At 37.0% G+C, this 20,975-nt stretch overlaps 1 protein-coding gene across 1 annotated transcript; it reads left to right on the top strand.

Annotated features, from left to right (window-relative positions):
- The first annotated feature begins 12,934 nt into the window (after positions 1-12,934).
- On the top strand, positions 12,935-20,891 carry tomm34 (translocase of outer mitochondrial membrane 34). The gene is made up of 8 exons (XM_007258492.4): positions 12,935-13,117; positions 13,274-13,420; positions 16,477-16,576; positions 17,437-17,589; positions 17,685-17,863; positions 18,446-18,587; positions 18,703-18,829; positions 19,838-20,891. The coding sequence occupies exons 2-8, from the start codon at positions 13,291-13,293 to the stop codon at positions 19,937-19,939; spliced, it is 933 nt and encodes a 310-aa protein (XP_007258554.1). The 5' UTR covers positions 12,935-13,117; positions 13,274-13,290; the 3' UTR covers positions 19,940-20,891.
- Positions 20,892-20,975: the final 84 nt, after the last annotated feature.

The raw sequence follows: 20,975 nt of genomic DNA, 5'->3' as shown, positions 1-20,975 counted from the left end.
GGCTCATAGTCTGAGGTGTGTTTTGTGAACCAGCTCAGGTCTCTCAGCCTAAAAGTGGATTAAATCCATATTTGCAAACAAATTAGAGAGAGAATTAAACTAAACACAGAGGCCCAGGAGTATTTTTAGCCATTAGTTAAAACCCAGGGAGTATAATTTCCAACGTACACTGAAAATAATGAAAAATGCCCTTTGCACAATATTAGATTAATCATTTGAACAGTTTTCAATTACGGAACGGGAGACCTGCTCCTCAGGGTGGAGAGGATATAATTACATTTCTATGACAGATTTTCATAAAGGCAGTTTCATTTCAAGCTCAGGTTGCTCTCGCTGACACTCTGATTTTGGCCCATTTAAAATCCGAATACAGAAACATGAATTTTCTCTGTGCTGATGTGGATATTCATTAGATTATAGGGAGGGTGATGTATCATTCATACGCAGCCACATTTTAGTAATAAGAAATATCATCAGTGCGCCTGCTGACCTTGCTAGTGTGTAAATATTTTAAAGGATTCTATTAAATGAACTTTATGTGATGAATCTGCTCACAAACTCACAAACTTAACACCTGAGAGCATCTTTATAACCTGTACAGAAGCACGCTCACCTGTATTACATACATTACATACTATATCATAGTGAAAGTATGGGTACTGTATTACAATACAAACTGGAAAGAGATACAATCATTTTAATAGTAAAGGTGAAACTCAATTAAATTTAATTTAACTCTATTTAAGTGAAATTATCCAAACTGTTTCACAGTCTAACTAAGTTACAAGTGCAGAAATTGTACCTGTTTTTATTTAATTTTATTTTTTCTTAACTTTTTTTTCTTAACTAGCTCTTATTTCTTTAATTATTTTATGTTAAATAATTTTGTATTATTGTTTTTTTTTTACTTATTTTGATTTGCCTCTTTTACTTATTTATATATTTTTTCCATTTTTATTGTACTATGTGAAAGTTAGTTTTAGCTTAATTTGAACAGTTTTTTGTTGTATTAATCTTATCTTGTTTTAATCTTAATTTCTTATCAATTAAATCATGTTTTTAATAATAATAATAATAATAATAATAATAATAATAATAATAATAATAATAATAATAATAATAATAATAATAAGTATTATTTTATTTTATTTTGTTTTATTTTTTGCTTTTATTTACTTGTTAACATTGAAAAATAAAATAAAGGTTGATTGATTGAGTTAAGTGAAAATATGGATACTATCATCACAGTCTAACTCAATTCATCACAATTCTATTTTAATTAAAGGAGCACAATCTGTAATATAGTGAAAGTATAGGTACTGAATCACAGTCTAACTCAGTTAGAGGAGCAGAACGGCAGCGCCTGTCCCATAACTCTCGCGTCAGTCTGTTGGATGAGAGAATGTTTTCTCTGTATTGTTAAACAGGCAGTTTGTGGATTTATTTTGATCAGAATAACCTTTGCTATGTTATTATGGGCTGTTATAGAGATTTGTGAGAGCAGTTCACTGATTTACACACAGTAAAATTACAGTTTTTGTGTGAGAAGACTCGTCCTTATCAATAGAAACACAACAGCAGCTCCCACAGCTTTCAGACGCTGCTATTTTATTCTATTCCCTCTCAGAAGAGCTGCGGAAAAAGAACAACATGAACCTCTCTTTTATTTTCTCTTGAATAACATACTAGAATTGGAAAAACCAACAATGTGAAAACTGTGGTTCTGCTGAAGCTGATGAGCCTCAGATTTACAAACCCATTAAATCTGAAGACTAACAGTGTTTTTATCCCACCGACGCCTTTTGTAATATGAATTAACTGTGTAATGTTTCTAAAATATGAATTTTCATTTATTATCTGTTGTTATATTGTTTAGACTATTATTCAGACTATAAGGTGCGCCAAATTATAAATTGCATTAAGAAACACTATTAAGGATGCCTAATAAAGTGAGCAAGGGTCTCGCCATGTTTCAAGCTGCGGGAAGCGCCTAAGTAAACAAAACTTTAATTTTTTAAAAATAAACATTTTCTTTTAAAGTCAATCAAGCACTGGATATTTATCTACACAGATTTCTCTCCTGAAAAACTGTTTATTTAGGTGAATACAGCACTTCTGTTTATTTACAGTAAACCAAAAAACTTTCCAGAATTTTGTTTAAGAGTGAGTTTTCAGTGAAGAAGTTTCTCCAGCACTAAGGCTGGGTGCAGCAGCATTAGCATTAGCCACTAACCGCAGAGCTAGCAACAGACATAAATGCCGCCAGATAGCGCTAGACTGAGCGCTATCAGCTAGCGGTTCATCCCACATAGCTTGTTTTAGCACAGTAAACACACACAGACTACAGTCCAGTGTACTCAGCTCTGAACAGTGAAAGAGCTAACTAACGCTTAACGCAGCTAGCGGCTAATGCTAATGCTACACCCAGCCTTAGTTATAACTCTGTACTTCAGCAGAGTGGCTTTACTACTCCTTATAATAACTGATAAAATTTATACATAAAACGCAGTGGATTTTAAGGCACACTGTCTAATTTTTGATGGAAAAATTAAAAGAATTTTAAGTGCACCTTATATTTAGAAAAATACGATAATAAGAACATTGTTACAAACATCTAAAACAGTAGACGAAACCATGAAAATCTGTTTAAATATCTAAACTTAGTCAGTAATAAAGATTTCATCCACACCTCACAGATCAGCTTCATAAGGTCAAGAACACCAGGGAGGAAAAACAGCATTTAGCGACGGCCGTCACACTGCCTGTGGAGCACATTAAGGGTCAGCATGACATCTTGTGAAGATGAGATATCCAGTTCTCATCTCCTAGGAGTAATGCATCTCAGAAATGTCATCATGTCTCCAGTAAAAAGACCATCTTGGAAGTAAATGACCATTTATTGAAACCATCTCTCATTCCTAGGAATTGACTGACCGGACTGTCTTCTGCTGAGATGGAGAAGTATAGAAATATAGAAATATAGAAGTGGGATGAGATGTGCAGAAAACAAAAGAGAGTATACAGCTCTGTTTTTGCTATTTAAAAAAAAAAATCTGAATAAAAATTTTCTCATTTAGAGCATTTATTTATTTATTTGCAGAAAATGAGAAATGGCTGAAATAACACAAAAAAAAAGATGCAGAGCTTTCAGACCTCAAATAATGCAAAGAAAACAAGTTCATATTCATAAAGTTTTAAGAGTTCAGAAATAATCAATATTTGGTGGAATAACCCTGGTTGGTTTTTAATCACAGTTTTAATTTCATGCATCTTGGCATCATGTTCTCCTCCACCAGTCTTACACACTGCTTTTGGATAACTTTATGCTGCTTTACTCCTGGTGCAAAAATTCAAGCAGTTCAGTTTGGTGGTTTGATGGTTTGTGATCATCCATCTTCCTCTTGATTTTATTCCAGAGGTTTTTAATTTGGTAAAATCAAAGAAACTCATCACTTTTAGTGCTCTCTTATTTTTTTTTCAGAGCTGTAGACAGAAAGCAGGATTGCATGCTGTTGTTGATGATGAGCTCTGAACATGAACATGCAAATGGCTTCATGGTGAGGTCAAGGTGGGTCAATAGGCTTCTTTCACCATTATTCTGCATTGTAGACGGTTGAGTGGTTGAGTCTTTATTCGCAGTGTTTATTCCATTTCCATGAGGCACTTGACAACGAACCAAGTTCAAAAAGCTGCAGTGACGTGCTTTACATTCATCTCAGGAGCTTAGCGCTGACCTTTAGCCTCGGCTGTTGTTATTGCAGTCAGGCGTGGCCTGCAGTGGAAACTGGCTCTGACTGCATTCTGAAAAAAGGAGGAAAACGAGGAAAATAAAAGAGAAATATAAGTTTCAAATACTGAACATTGTGTGCAATAATTAAAGCTATAAACCTTTTAGACCGTGTGTCAAAAACAGCGAACATCACATCGTTTCTTTATTTTAAAAGTTGTGTTGCACTGAACACTAATTGAGATCTGTTGCCCATCAGAATAGATCATAAATCTGCCTATAAAACAGTAGCTTAGCCCCGCCCACTGCACTGGACAAAAAAAAAAAAATCTCAGACATTAGGGCATGATAACACTACAGAACAAATGAGGCAATGTAACACTAGCTCATTTTTACAAATTCTTAGTGATTTAGAACACTTTTTATCAGTTTTGGGAATACAAATTTGAGTTAATTTGATTTATTTTAATATAGATTTAATTTTAGGATAGTAATGTGTATTTTTCTATTACTGGAATATTATTTTATGTCTAAAAGGGTTAAAGTTCTGCTACACAGTTTTAAACAGAAGTCTCAGGCAGCCAGCTAAATCCAATAAAGCCTTACTGGTTTAGAAGTGACATTCTCCTCGTTTGGGTTTATAAATAACAAAAATAATGCAGAGCTTTCAGACCTCAAATAATGCAAAGAAAACAACAAGTTCATATACATAAAGTTTTAAGAGTTCAGAAATCCATATTGGTGGAATGTCCACCATCTTGGGTGCATCTTGGCATCATGTTCTCCTCCACCAGTCTTACACACTGCTTTTGGATAACTTTATGCTGCTTTACTCCTGGTGCAAAAATTCAAGCAGTTCAGTTTGGTGGTTTGATGGTTTGGTTTCATCCATCTTCCTCTTGATTATATTCCAGAGGTTTTTAATTTGGTAAACTCAAAGAAACTCATCTTTTTTAAGTGCTCTCTTATTTTTTACAGAACTGTATATAACATATTTTCTTCATTCTATCATTCTGTTACAGGCTGATCTTAAAGTTTATATTAATAATCTGGAGTTTGAGGTAAATCCTCTGTATTTACTCTTTAATAAAGTTTTTCTCTTTATGGTAGACTGATCTCTGACCTACTCCTGAAGAGTGTTCTTCACCTGTAAAGAGATCATTCATCACTGTTGTCTCTGTGAACGTTACTGTCTGTATATTTTTGAGTCTAACTGTTTGTTCTTGAGTCTCATACTTCTTTTAAAATGTTCATTAAGTTCATTAAAGCATCAGCAATGATTTACCGTAACTACAGACACAACACAGAGCACTTCTCTAAAACTTACTTTAACCTGTCAGATATAATTAGCAATCTGTTCTACAAAAGCTTTTCAGCAACAAAAGAAATGTGAGTGAGAGGAGAAGTAAGCTCCCTGCTCGCGTTCACTAATTACTAACAGCATGTCCTGAATTGATTGGTTAAATGAAAGAAATAGACGTGTATATCTTTGTGTGAAAGTCTCTTTGAAGCAGAGAAATCAAACGCTGACCTTCTCAGCCTTCGCAGGTCTCTCACTGTGAAGCTCGATGCTGCGTGGAGAATCAATGCTCTCTCACTTCCAGAGGAGGAAAGAAAGAGAGAAGTTCTTCTTTTCTTATAATGTATGTTTTTTTTTTCTGGTTAAATACAGGTGTTATTCATTAATAACTCCACTCCATTCTACCTGCACTGTTTTTCTTTTTATATCAACTTGTTTGAGCTTCTTAAATCTACTACTAATGTAATGTAAAACTACTCTACTCTAAATTACCTTTACTAAACAAATTCAGTTACTTTAGACCTTGATTTTCGATTTTCCATCGTTTGCATTAACTCAACCTGATTGTACCTTCTCTACCAACTGGCAGAGGCATGCGAACCAGTAAGCATATCTGGTTAACCACAAAGTGTTATCTCAAATGTTTTATTTAGGATTTTAAAGTTTTATTGCCATATGCACAGCAGAAACAAGCAGTAATGCTGTTAAATTAAAATTTTATATGAATATACAGTATAAACAATAATGTTAATTTCACCACTTAAATATATACCTGTAAATAGCAAAATCAGATAAACTAATTTAGAAACTGAAGTGATCTCTGTAGAAAAAAACATTTTCATCTACTAAAATCAAAAAAAGACCACAAAGAAAAATCCAGACCAAACATTTCAGTCTTAACCCGTACATTCATTCAGTCACGCTCAGAGTTCAGAGTGAGAATTCTACAATATCACTGCTTTAGAAAAATCTATGCTTCGTTCTCGACTGTGTCCATTGAAGCTCCATTAGCGTGACGTCCTTTAGAATCAGTAAAATCCTCAGCTGGTGTTCAGAGAACTTCTCAAGACTCCTTTTGTCCTCCTCCCACCAACCAGCTCAGAACAAAGAGCAGAGGAGAGCCAGATGTGGAGAGAAATCCAGCTCAAACCATTTAAACTGAGAGATTTCGCAGAGTGAGAAACTGAGAACTCGTCGCATCAGATGTAGAACTTTTTTAAACCAGCTCTTTTCACTACAACACTTTTTTTTAACCAGATTTTAAAGCTCATACAGGGAGCTGGATAAAGTTGATTCAGCTGGTGATGCAAACACTGAGTTAGAAGAACCTTCAGCTCTGATTCGCTGCTCTTGTGTAGTTGGAAGCAGCTGTAGATACAGGCATCTGGATTAAAGTGCTTACAGAACAGAAAAAAGTCGGGGGAAAATTATTTAAAAAAAAAGGTCAGAAAGAGTTTATTAAAAAAACACACCATTAAAAAATCAGTGCTGGACTCAGACTCTGTTTAACCTCCTGAGACCCCCAGACTTTAGCTTGTTGTGCATTTTTAACTTCTCTTAGCTACAGTATATTTGGGATTAGTAGGATTTAACAAATACAAATTAAAATTCTTTGTACATTTTAGATCAGAAAGACCCAATTAGTAAAAAAAAAAAACTATAGTATATTTCAACAGTAAGTAAATGAACTTGTTTTAAAGCACATAACACATAACATGTTTTGTATGTGGACTGGCTGTAGAAACCTCTGACTGGGATTCCTGTCATCCTGTTTTCAGTCAATTGAGTGTAAAATTTGTCATTTGTCTTGTTTCCACTAAATGGTAAAATTAGTGTTATGCCTGTTTTCTCTCTACTCCACTCCTCCACAGGAATCAAACGAAATTCTGCAGGTTTGAAAATAGACGTAAAAACTAGAAATTTTAACAGCTTTTTCCACTGTTATCCAGCTCTAAGTAGCTCCACACCTCCTTGCTAGAATCCGGAGAATCCTGACATGTATGTATATATATACCATGTATATATACAGGGGTTGGAGAATGAAACTGAAACACCTGTCATCATTTTAGTGTGGGATTTTAGGTTTCATGTCTAAATTGGAGCAGTCTGGTGTTCAATCTTCATTAATTGCACATTGCACCAGTAAGAGCAGAGTGTGAAGGTTCAATTAGCAGGGTAAGAGCACAGTTCTGCTCTAAATATTACAATGAACACAACATTATGGGGGACATACCAGAGTTCAAAAGAGGACAAATTGTTGGTGCACGTCTTGCTGGAGCATCTGTGACCAAGACAGCAAGTCTTTGTGATGCATCAAGAGCCACGGTATCCAGGGTAATGTCAGCACACCACCAAGAAGAACCAACCACATCCAACAGGATTAACTGTGGACGCTGTAAGAGGAAGCTGTCTGAAAGGGATGTTCGGGTGCTAACGCAGATTGTATCTAAAAAACATAAAACCACGGCTGATCAAATCACGCAGAATTCATTGTCCAACGCCTGTATATATATATGTCTACATTATTTTCTGTTCAGTAATGTTCCTTATCAATCATGAAAGCTTTTTATGTAATGCTTGAATAGAAATCCTCAGATTTAGTGGTGTAATGTCAGACAGACAATTGACAAAAATCTTGGCCTGTTAAGAGGTTAAGCGTCTAGAGTTGTAACTCTTGACTCGGCAGTTTTATTATTGGGTAATTTAAGTACACGGTGTTTTAACATCAGTCTCTTAAGGTTGCGCAGTGTGTTCTAAATGCCCTTTAAATGCTGGCCAGTGTTATTCCCATGCTAAGTGGAGTGCGAACAATTATATTATCAGAGATAACATCGGTATTAGCGTCTGGTGGTCCGGGGTGTGAAGGACAAAAAGACTGGCGGTCATGTGATAAGGCTTTAAGTGCCTCTCTGGCTTAAATTAACTTCCATTAAAACAAGAGCACGCCGTCATGAATATGCAACAGCGGGGTGATGAATATGCAACAGCTGAGGACGAGCGAGCCCATTTGCCAGGTTTAACTGCGGGGATGTCAGCTTCCTTTGAAGATCAGAGTCTGTGTTTGTGATTGGGTTTTAACACGTAGCAGCTGTTAGTGAGCAATATCTGTCCTCTATCTGCTCTCTCTCTCTTTCTCTCTCTCTCTCTCAAGCATTCCCTCGCTCTCTCTCTCTTTCTTCACGTGAACTTCTCGACACCTCAGGACACTCCCTCGGTCCCCGTGGAGACCCATGCATAAAGTTTAATGGAGGATGAAAGACAGGACGATAAAAAGGATTTATCCGGTGCGCTCCTGATAAATAAGGCCTCTAATGATGTGCTTGTCATTATTTATGTGTGACTGGTTTCAGACGGGCGTTCTGGCTTAGAGCCGAGGCCTTGTCTTGTCAGGAGCGTGTGGTCCTCAGGAGGGGTCCTGATTGATCAGGTCCCACAGTACAGTCCCGGACGCGACTGCCTCCTCCACTGCCACTGCTGTAGATGATTGATGAGTGTAAGTGTGTGTGTGTGAGTGTGAGTGTGTGTGTGTGAGTGTGTGTGTGTGTGTGAGTGTGTGTGTGTGTGTTGTGGAATGTGTGGCTAAATCAATGTGTGTGGTATTGAATTACCTCCTGACGTGGCGTTAAAAGAGTTAGACGGCCGTCTGTTGAACATCCAGGACCTTCTCTGTTGCCTCGTCTGAAAAGATCACGTCCACTGTGATTGATTGATTGATTGATTGATTGATTGGGTCATTTCTGCTGAAAAACCCACTACCATATCAATATATAAAGAAACTGTCACATTGGCCAGGTCACGCGCAGATACCAACGCACAATTTATTAATAAAGGGGGCTAGGCTTACAGGAGTAGTATGGGACAGGCAGGGTCAGTAACAGTATGGCAGCAAATCTAAATATATATATATATATAAACAACATAACAGAGCGCAGTCAGGAAAAAACAGGGTCATACACGATAAATCCAGCAAAAAGAGAAGGCTAAGGTGAAAGCAGAGTCAAATATACAAAGAAATAGTTGACAACACAATAAACAATAGAGAGGGAAAGGCAAAAATAAAAGAGTTGGTGAAACAAAAACAAGTCTGTAACAAAAGGCAATAAACAAAAGAAACATGCTGTAGAAGAGCAAGATAACTATATTCAATACTCATCAAGGAACAGAGCAAACTGAGGGGTATTTATACTAGACAGGCCAGGTGCAAACAATCAGTAACTTGGGGAACAGGAACACTTGGGGAACACTGTAGCATCTTGTGATCAGGGAAGTCCAGTGTGAGTGCATAATCTCTTTTCAGCTTTTTATGTCACTAGTGATAGGGGGGGTCCTAATGAGTGGGTTGTTATCCAATTGGAAAATTGGATAACATTTTGAAATAAAATTTAAAAAGTAAAAATAATAATTAACTTGCCCATCCTAACATTAAAAAATGCTTCTGACGCCCTCGATTGGGATACCCTTAGAAACACTTGGAGGCAGACAGTCAGACAGACAGACGTCTGTTGTTTGATTGGCCACAAATAGGGCTAGTGAGATATTCTGTGGGCTGATTTATTGTCAAAACATTCCTTAAATGGAACAGCAGGTATTTATATAGAGAGTCGATCTGTAAATGCACTGAGGTCCTGCCACTCAGGAGCTAATGTGCTGATGTGTGATTGGTCCTTTGCCTGCAGCTCGTCCTATCAGCTGTGTGTATTCTCCTCTTGCGGCCGCAGTGAGAGCAGTTTAGAGGTGATGGATCGTACGGACGCCTGACGGGCGCTGAGAATTCCATTTCCCCAGAGTCAGCAGGGGGTTCGACGCTTTCCTCTCCGCTCCCGCCGAGTCGCCGGCATCCTCTCCTCCTCCACGCATCCCTCGCTTTGCCCCCGACACTTCTATTACCAAGAAAAATCTCTGTCCTCCCCCCCCCCCGGCCCACACCTTCTAAAACTCTTAGTGAAAGCAGCAGCGAGGGGGAGTCATTAACCGCTCGCACGGTGCAGCGCGAGAGCGTCTGATTTCTGATTTCTACAGTTTGAGAGAAGCTCTTACAGCGCGAAGGGTGGTGAGAGAGAGGCACAACTTCAACCAGCAGCTTTTAGAATCACTGGTAAGATGGTGCAGCAAAAGTAACCAAAGAAAACCATAAATGTGACTATATATGACCAGAGTTTAATGTGTATTTTTTATGTTTTATGGCCATATTCTCTATAATAAGCATAACAAATCATGAATAGTTCATCTCAATAGTTAGGTAGCTAGCTAACTCTCCACCTAACATTCCACCTTAAATAGTGCAACAGACAGCAGAAGTTTTAGAATTTAAGGCGGAATGGAACATTAAAAATATTAAATTGATAAAAGTTCATTTCAGCTCCTCATCACAGAGGGATTAAGGAATTGACAATAATAATGAATTGTTGCAGCACCTAATGTATTTAAGTTAATCAGCAGCAGTTAGACAGAAAGGCAGAGAAACAGACAGGTGGAGAAACAGGCTACTGAAAGACAGACAGATTTGAAGGATGATAGACAGGGTGACAGTCCAGTAAAATGACAGTAAGACAGACAGAAAAAACAGGTAGATGCAAAGTTATTTAGGAAGAAATACAGACATATACAAGCATATGTAAAGTTAGTCAGGTGGAACGACAGACAGGAAGACAGACAGACAGACAGACAGAATGAGTGGGGTTTGTGTATAAGGTGTGAATCTGCTGCCCTCTTGTGGTGGATAAATATTATTGTTTGATTCTCCTACAGTCCACAACTAAAACCTGCTCTATATCTGTACCTAACATCACACATTATATATATATATTATATATATATATATATATATATAATGTGTGCTGTGTTACACTCTTCCCTCTAGTGTTTAATTTACTACACTGACTGTCTCTGAAACTTATCCACACAAATAAACCTTTATTACAACACTAATATTTCAATTTTAATACCACACTATCAATAACCCCATAATAATACACAATATGGAAATGATTATTTTTTATTCATCTTATTTGTGACTGCATGTCTGTTTTTAAATCGACCTAATAATTACTTTCTTTCACACTGAATAACAAAAAAGAGGGGAAGATGTCAACTTTTAACGCAATATTTTTTTTAATGGGTAGAACAGACATCTTAAAAAATGTTTAGGGGGGACTCATTAGTTCACTAGTTTAAGTAGGCCTAATAAATATGCTTATTTTACATTGTTTCATTTATTTAATATTTATGATAATAAGGAAGAGCTGAGATCAGTCAGAAGTTAAACTCCTGTGATAAAATGTTGGTAAGCTGTTTTTAGGGTAATCAATGAGCTCTTAAAGCTATGGTGTGATATTTTTCTCTGTGACATGCATGACATAAAAATAAAAGTGAAAATAAAAAATGATTGAGCTGGGTGAGTATGATTTCATGGCAACACCTTAGGATCTCGTTCCTGTGTCTTGTGGAGACACATTAGGATCATGTTTCCACACCTTAATAAGTTTTGGCCACGCATTAGTGTCTTGTTCTCATGCCTTAATAAGTTGTGGCCATATGTTAGGATATCATTCCCACTGCTTAATAAGTCATGGCCATGCATTATTTTATTTTTTTACATGATGTCACCTTAGGTGCTCCACCTAACAGCACACAGTGCACTAGAGAGTAGGGAGTTTCCAGGGCCATGTGACATGCATGACAGAAAAATAAAAGTGAAAATAAAAAAATAAAAGTGAAAATAAAAGTGATTGATCTGGGAGAGTATGATTTCAGTATATTCTGCTGAAGAATTAGATGTATCACCCCCCTCAGCAGCAGCATCATTTTTTATTACTGTTTATTGTCTTTATAATAAAACTCTATAATAAACTGTTGAATTAAAGGGGAATCCTGAGCTGAGCTGGATTGCACCTGCCTCCCCTCAGCTCTGTAAATAGCAGCAGTAACTCTATCTGTGCTGCTCAGAAACGAAACTGATATCTGACACCCGGCTCCGTCCCCAACCGCTCCCTGCTCCCTACATAGGGAACCTCGCTAAATATGCAAAATATATATTTATTTATATAAGCACTGAGCATGGAATAATAGCAGAATAATGGATAAATAAAAATAAAGACAATAATAGCTTTACAGTGTGTGGAAACACAATTTATTACTAGTAGAGTAGAATTATTAGTTACAAGTTAGGTACAAGTTACACAAATCTAAGTAACAGTGTAAAATTACTAAAATATTTCTATATAAATCAATGTAAAAAGCATTTGTTTTATGTTTTGTTATGCGTTTCAGTCCATTGAACGTTGTGTGACATATACACACAATTTAAAGAACAACTGGCAGATTCGAATGATTTTGCATCTTGTCCCCACACCTTAATAAGTCATGGTCACGCAGTAGAATCTTGTTCCCACACCTAAAGAAGTCATGGCCATGCATTACGATCTTGTTCCCATACCTTAATAAGTTGTATCCAAGCGTTATGACCTTATTTACATGCCTTAATAAGTTGTTGCGTTAGGATCTTGTTCCCACAGCTTAATAAGTCGTGGAAACCCCATAGGATCTCACTCCCACGACATGATGTCACCTATTTCTCACACCTTTATCCATTTATTATATTTATTTATTACATTTATCATTTTATAATTCACACACCTTAATTATCTCACTCCTATGCCTTAATAAGTTGTGACCACACCTTAATTATCTCATTCACGCGGCTTAATTATCATGTTCCCACTCATTAGTATCTCATTTCCATTCCTTAATAAGTTGTGGCCACGCATTATTTTTATTTTATTAAATTTTTTAAACATGATGTCACCTAAGGTGCTCCGTATCACAGATCACAGTGCACTCTGTAGGGAGTAGGGAGCAGGAAATAGGGAGTAGGGAGTGATTTGGGATCGAGCCCGCCTCCACAGCTCCGGAGCCGGTGTTAGCGGCAGCGTGCTGTACCGGTTTCAGAGCGAGCTAACAGCTAACCGGCTGCTTTTCTAGCATTTTCTGGAAGGAAGCCGCTTAAACTCCGGGTGTTTAGTGATAAAACTCGCTTTACAGGGTTTAACTTTTAATAAACCTCTCTTTATTTCCTTCCAGGACATTTAAAGGTAAGAAACGCTGCAGTATATGTGTGTTTAGGGCTGTTTCTGTAGCTAAAAGCTTCACAGACCTGCAGTTATACAGTTAGCTTCAGTTAGCTTTAGCCGCAGAGCTAACCCTGATGTTTATATGTTTGTGTTTATGTGTGTTTATGTGTTTATTAGTGAAATAAACAGGTAAAATGCCCCAGAAGCGGCGCTCTCAGTCCTGGGCTGAGCTGAAACAGGCCGGGAATGAGTGCTTTAAGGCCGGGCAGTACGGAGAGGCTGTGTCGCTGTACAGTCAGGCCATCAGCGCGCTGGAGAAATCAGGTAAATACATTTAATATACTACAGTTACTCAGTTATAGATAACTAGATTTACTTAGCTTAGCTTAGTTTAGCCTAGCCTTCGTTTCAGGAGCCTGACAATAAATATTTAGCTACAGTCCCCTCTAAAAGTACTGTAACAGTGAGGTTAATCCATTTATTTCTGCTGTAAAATTAAACTTTTTGGGTTTAACATTCAAAAAAGATTAATATGACACACTATAAACATTTCAGTTTTTTATTTCCAGTTATTTAAATCTGGTTCTTTTACACAGTTCAGAAGATAGTCCGAGGTGCCCTATTATAATATTTTCTTCCTATTCTGCACTACTAGTTTATTTATCGTCCACTATTTACATCGTTAGTAGTTATATAACTGCGTACTTTCACTTTCTGTATGGCTGACATAAGTCATTTTCTTAATATGCACAGTAACTGGTGTTAATTGTTGTTTTACTGTTTATCTGCACTACCTCCACACTTACACTACACTACTTACACACACACTAAAATACTCTACTTTTGTACTTTACTTTTATTGTATTTTTATGTGTATCATTATATTTTATCATTCTTTTGTGTACTATGTATATCTATGTATATATATATGCTACTGGATGTCCAGAATTTATACATAAGACTTTACTAAAACATCCATCCATCCATCCATCCATCCATCCATCTGTACATACATACTGTAGCATCTTTTGTCTGAACCCAAACCCACTCATTTTTCCATCATTTTACTATGTTTTCCGTTGTGGTTTCTATGTTGTTTCTATGTGGTTGCTAATGTGTTGCTATGGTTTCTGTGTTGGTTGCTCGGTGGTTGGTAAGGTGTTGCTATGGGTTCCGTGTTGGATGCTATGTTGTTTGTAAGTTGTTGTTTGGTGGTTGCTAAGATGTTGCTATGGTTTTGTTATATCGTTTCTAAGTGGTTGCAAAGTCTGCACTAATGGTACTTGTCCACTATCACTTAAGCCTCGATGCATCTTATTCATTTCAGTGGAGAGAGCCACAGCATGCTATGATGCATGCTGGGATGCGTTGCGTTGCATTACATTGAATGCAGCCACGAGCTTTGACAAAAAAAGTTCAGAATAGCTCATCTTTATTCAAATGAATCCGTCCCCTGCACTGCGTCCAGCCAATCAGGGAACAGCAGGCTGCTATGTCACATGCGTACGAGCCTCACAAACACAGAACATAAGCTTTTCAACAACAAAAAAAGGGAAGCTAAAAATGACGGAATATGGATTTATAGAACTATGGTTTACAGTGAGGTTTATTAAAAATATTGAATTTATAATTGCCTGCTTCTGTTGCTTCATTTGAAGAAAAAAACATGGGCAATTATTCATATTAATTTACATATTAGTCCAGCAAGTTACTTTGCTTCGAGGTGTTGTGCTGAATTTTTTCTCTCTGTCTGAATCGGACTCCCCTTCGTGTAAACGTCAAAAATGTATTCTGTAACACATTTGGACGCTATTAGTAAAGTGTAATTCCCTCTGGATCAGAGGTATGAAGGGTGTGGAATATTGACATGGCTGCTGCATGTTTTCACACTATTTATTTACTCAGTTTAAACAGTAGATTAGCTGAGATATGAAGTTTACCATCTTACTATCGCAGCCACACCTTTGTTGAAGACTGGACTCCTCTGGTAGAAAGGGAGCAACTTGTTGAAATATGAAACAAAAGATAAAACAAATATATTTAGGACATTGAAAATTTTATTTAAGAAGAAATCACTGATGGGCGTGGTGTTCTGGAAATGAGGTGTGTTCAGGTACATTTCTGGAGTTTTATCTTGTTTATCTTGGTAACAGAAAACACAGGAGCTCCACTGACTGAATACAACCTAGACAGACGCCAACAGTCAGACGTTCATCGCTATCTCGGTAACACAGGCGCTGTGCCGAGCCGAGCGTACACCCCCACTTATTACACACACATGAACACACAGCAGCACAAACCCAACTTTTACATCAACAATAAACAGAATAGTAAATAAAATAACATTGCTGTTCCCGTAAATGAGCTGCTGGAGCTCCTTCACAGCGTCAACCAGCACCGTTATAATAGCAATAGCTGCATGGTTGTCTATTGTGATTAAATGTAGTAATGTTACAATAAATATATTAAGGTAGAAAGCTTATGTTTTCTACATATATTTTATAGGACATCATTTTAATTTAATGTTACGTTATTAAGGTAGAGACTGGACAGCAGGGTGACTGTTACAGAGATGCAGAGATGACGGATTAATTGACTAATCTGAACTATAATAGTCCTATTAGAAAACCACCATATTAACATGCACTGAGTTATAGACTACAGTAATGTGTTAACTTGTTCTGGGTCAGTATTACAGTCAGAAATTACACCTGGGCTCATATCACCTACAAACACTGAAGCTCAGTTTACCTGCTGACTCCAGTTACCTCACTTAGATAGTTTTGCAGCAAACCCAGACTTACACCTGAGTTCCATTTCTGAAACGTGTAAAATCATCTGGAATTAAACAGAGCTCAGTGTAAAGTGATTTATACAGTATACAGTGAAATCCACGGGGAAATAAGGCAATTTAATATTGGTGAATAAATGAATTGATGGTAGGTATATATTTTTTTATCTGAAAGATTGTTTAATTATCATTATTTTTATTCCTTTCTTTCTAATGATTATTATTTTATTACACAACAGTTTATTTTTTCACTTTTTCCTGTTTAGCTGTAGTAAAAACTAGTAAATGGTCTGCTGAGACCAGACAATTAATAAAACAAAAAACAGCATTTGTTCATAAATGTAATGATTTTCTTTGTGTTTCTTGCTAAAAATGTAATTCTAATAAACAATTCCGTCACAAACATTCAGCTCTATGAAAAGAGTTTGAGTGTTTTTTTTTTTTTTTTGTAATGGTTGAACAGAAATCTATATATTACATATATTATTTCAGGCACAAAATAGCCGCTCTGTTTAGGGGTTAAGCTTATTTTTTGAGTGGATGAGTGATGACTGAGCTTTAACCTCTCCTGTGTGGATTCTGTGTGCAGGTCAGAAGAAACCGGAGGATCTGGGTATTTTATATTCTAATCGAGCTGCCAGTTATTTAAAGGATGGAAATTGCAATGAATGCATTAAGGACTGCACAGTGTAAGTATATATTTACCTGTTTTTCATTGAATGTACCTCTAGCTCCCCAAATTTAACTGCACATGATATTTTGTCGCTTTACAAAACATGGTGAATAAATACCTCAGAATAAAATACATAATCTTCTTTATTATATATATATATATATATATATATATACAGGTGTTGGAGAATGAAACTGAAACACCTGTCATCATTTTAGTGGGATTTTAGGGTTCATGTGTAAATTGGAGCAGCCTGGTGTTCAATCTTCATTAATTGCACATTGCACCAGTAAGAGCAGAGTGTGAAGGTTCAATTAGCAGGGTAAGAGCACAGTTCTGCTCTAAATATTACAATGCACACAACATTATGGGGGACATACCAGAGTTCAAAAGAGGACAAATTGTTGGTGCACGTCTTGCTGGAGCATCTGTGACCAAGACAGCAAGTCTTTGTGATGCATCAAGAGCCACGGTATCCAGGGTAATGTCAGCATACCACCAAGAAGAACCAACCACATCCAACAGGATTAACTGTGGACGCTGTAAGAGGAAGCTGTCTGAAAGGGATGTTCGGGTGCTAACCCGGATTGTATCCAAAAAACATAAAACCACGACTGATCAAATCACGCAGAATTCAATGTGCACCTCAACTCTCCTGTTTCCACCAGAACTGTCCGTCACCACAATCAATTATTGTGCTCTAAAACCAGCTGTTTCACTTTCATTCTCCAACACCTGTATGTATAAAATACAGATTTAATTGTGTGAAAATTAGAAGTTAGAAGTTCTTTAGACACCTTTATTTAATGTAATGTAATGTTGTAGCTTGTTGGAAGTTGATTAACCCGATCAGGTTCTGTATTTTTTATGTTACAGGTCTCTGGATCTCGTCCCGTTTGGGATTAAATCTTTGCTTCGTCGTGCTGCAGCTTATGAGGCCGTGGAGAGATACAGACAAGCTTACGTGGATTATAAAACCGTGTTACAGATAGACTGCAACTTACCTGCAGCTCACGATGGAACCAACAGGTAGGTACATATATTATAGAGTGTATAATGTGCTGTTTGGACCTGTATCTCTGTAAAGCTGCTTTGTGACATTTGTTTTTTCTTTATAAATAAAGAATGTCCAAGGCTCTGACAGACATGGACGGTCCTTCCTGGCGAGAGAAGCTTCCTCCGATCCCCACGGTTCCTCTCGCAGTGAAGGAGAAACTACTGCAGGCTACGAGTCCCACAACCCCCACAACCCCCACAGCACAGCAGAATGGCGTAGTGGAGAACAGCAAACAAAGCAGTAAAAGTAGGAACTTCTTTTATTCTTAATAAACTTCTGTGTGCACACTTTATGGTCACTTGCTCCAGGAATTTCTTATCTGTGAAGACAGTTAGGTTTAGGCCCAGTCCCATTTCACCCCTCTGTTTTGCATGTGTACATTAGGAGTGGGGTGTCCTGATTCTAGAGCTGCTTTAAAACCCTTTAAACCATAGTTTAATGTGTAGTTTCAATGCCATTTTCTTCATAACAAGCCTAAAAATCACTTGAGGTACGTCTAAAGTTAACTAAAGTTAATAAAAGCTAATTTCAGCTCCTCTTTAAAGATGAATTAGGGATGGACAGAAATAATTAGTTGCAGAATGAGTCTAATAATTCATATATTTTTATTTATTTATTGAAATTTAAAAACAAAACTGACAACTGCGTTTAATGTGAGAACCCTGAGAATATTTAATGTAAAAACATAAGTTTATAATTATATTTGATATATATGTTAACCACTAATACAGGTTTAAGGTTTAATAGATTAAGTACTAATGCGTAAATACTGTTTGTATGATGTTGATTGTTTTATGATGTGAGGTCAGTTTATTAATCTTCTCTCAGAGGATGGAGATGTTAAAAAGGCCAGAATTCTGAAGGAGGAAGGTAATTCTTTGGTGAAGAAAGGAGAGCACAAGAAGGCCATTGAGAAATACACACAGTCTCTCAGTCAGGACCCGACAGAAGTCACAACATATACAAACAGGTTATCTTTCACTTTAATCTCCTGACTGTTCAAAAATCAATATTTTGTTCTTTTGGATAAATATATAATTGCTAATTGGATTGATCGTGAATTGTAATGTTGTCTGTACACACAGGGCTCTGTGCTACCTGTCTCTAAAGCTGTACCGGGACGCTGTGCGGGACTGTGAAGAGGCTCTGAGACTCGACTCTGTTAATATTAAAGCTCTGTACAGGCGCGCACAGGCTTATAAAGAGCTGAAAGTAAGTATTATATCATCTACTGTCATTACGTGACTCTCCAAACCATCACTGATTGGTGGAAACTTCACACTAGACCTGGAGCAGTTTGGACTGTGTGTCTCTCCACTCTTCCTCCAGACTCTGATCCCTTCATTTCCTGTAAATGAAATGTAAAATTTACTGATGATCAGTGAGGTTTAATTGGGAGACATGTCCTCCGCTCTCCTGCAGCTTTCTGAGATGCAGTAATTTAGTACTTTTTGCCCAGCACTCACACATTTTGGCCCAATAAATCACTTTTTACACCGTTATCCAGCTCAAAGTAGCTCCACACCTTCTTGCTAGAATCCGGAGAGCCCTGACATTTAAAACGAGGCATTAATAACTTAAAAAGTGCAGAAGAAGCTTATTAAAAACCATATATATATATATATAGTAAAGGCGGCGCTCGGAGCTGAAGCTAGTAGTATTATAAGATGTAATCAGTGTTTTCTAATGAGCTTCTTCTGCACTTTTTAAGTTATCAATGCCTCATTTTAAATATCAGGGCTCTCTGGATTCTAGTAAGGAGGTGTGGAAGAGCTACTTTGAGCTGGATAACGGTGTAAAAAGTGATTTATCAGGGTAAATTATGCCACAAACACCCGTTGTACAGAGTTCTGGGCAAAAAGCACAAAATTACTGAATCTCAGAAAGCTGCAGGAGAGCGGAGGTGAGCTATTCAACAAAGGTTTGAACTTTTTATCATGTTTTACAAATCAATTTTACACTGGAGTTCTCCTTTAAAATAGATCACATCAACTTTTTAATGATATTTAATTTTTCTGAGATGTACCTGCATCATCAGAACTTCTGATTCAGTTCAGTGAAGAGTTTGATCAGGTGTGTGGAGGCAGGAAGTGAACATGTGAACAGGACTGTAGGACTGAGAAACAAAACTAGATTTCAAAACTACTGTACTGATCTAGATCTAGAGAACGATGGATCCACTGTTCTTCTGATAATAAATGATCTGAAATCTTTTCTCAGGATAAGAAAGCCTGTGTGCAGGATCTCAACAGCTTGCTGAAGATCGAGCCAAAGAACACAGCGGCGCAGAAGCTCCTGCAGGAAGTCCAGAAGATGAAATAACCTGATCTTTATTCTGAGGATCCCACAGACATGAGGAATGCAGTCCCTCCAGTGCCTCTATTAAAACCTGCCTTTTAGAACTGCGTCACCCCATCAGACCTTCAGCACCGCACGCTTGTGTTTCACGGAGATGATGGATTGATCGATTGATTGGTTAATTGATTTTGTTTAGTTAAGCAGGCGTATAATATCTCTTATAATACCATCAGCCAAATATCATCAGTTTCCTCACTTTTACATATTTCCCATCCGTCCTCATTCATTTACTGCATTTTAATCCTGGAAACAAAAGTAGCAAAAGTTAATCTGCACCTGCTTTGATTGATTTGTAGTTCATTGATCATCAAGGAATGCAAAGTAAAATCTGGACTTTTCTTTATTGTGTTGTATTGATTGATTGATCTTGGTCTGGTCAGTCCTCGGATATCTGCACTGTCTCGGTTCTCTAATAGTAGCTAAAGTAAGGGTTTGTTATGCAATTTAAGCAATTAATGTACTGTCCTTCAATAAGAAATAAAACTGCACTGCTGTGTTTTACTTTTATCAGGGTAAAGTGACTAAAAAACGTTGTTTACTTTGTTTAAGAGGTTGTTCTTGCTTACAGTTAACTTATCCGTAAAGTATCTGTGCCTCATTGATAAACTACAAACTCAGAAAACTTCAGAACTTATCGTTTTAGTTGTGTGTGTGTGTGCAAGTAAAAGCAGAATTTACTCATACAAAGGAAAGATGTTCACTGCTGATGATGATGTTATAATAACTACGTAACTACAGGATGAGTAAATGCAGATGTTTTGGTTTTGTACAGAAAGCAATGGATTGAACCAAACGTCAGCTCCAGTCGTTATAAGTGATTTTGTAAGAAACGTTGGTGTTTATTCTAATCATTCTGGAACTGCCCCTCTTCTACATGTTAACGTTCGACAACTACAATAAAGAAAAAGCTTTTAAACTCCTGCATTATGTGATTATTTTATAGCTTTATAAGTGAAGTATGTAGGTATATAGGATACTGATTTGAGAAATACACTGTATT

This window comes from Astyanax mexicanus, chromosome 5, assembly GCF_023375975.1.
Source record: "Astyanax mexicanus isolate ESR-SI-001 chromosome 5, AstMex3_surface, whole genome shotgun sequence".
NCBI lineage: Eukaryota > Metazoa > Chordata > Actinopteri > Characiformes > Acestrorhamphidae > Astyanax > Astyanax mexicanus.
This window is presented reverse-complemented; position numbering and strand designations above follow the sequence as displayed.

What these genes read in the sequence shown, in the direction of transcription:
- tomm34 (XM_007258492.4), top strand. Translation starts at nt 13,291, where the DNA reads ATGCCCCAGAAGCGGCGCTCTCAGTCCTGGGCTGAGCTGAAACAGGCC. An exon ending in TGCATTAAGGACTGCACAGT is followed by an intron (nt 16,577 to 17,436) that starts GTAAGTATATAT and finishes TTTATGTTACAG; the next exon opens with GTCTCTGGATCTCGTCCCGT. An exon ending in GCTCACGATGGAACCAACAG is followed by an intron (nt 17,590 to 17,684) that starts GTAGGTACATAT and finishes TTATAAATAAAG; the next exon opens with AATGTCCAAGGCTCTGACAG.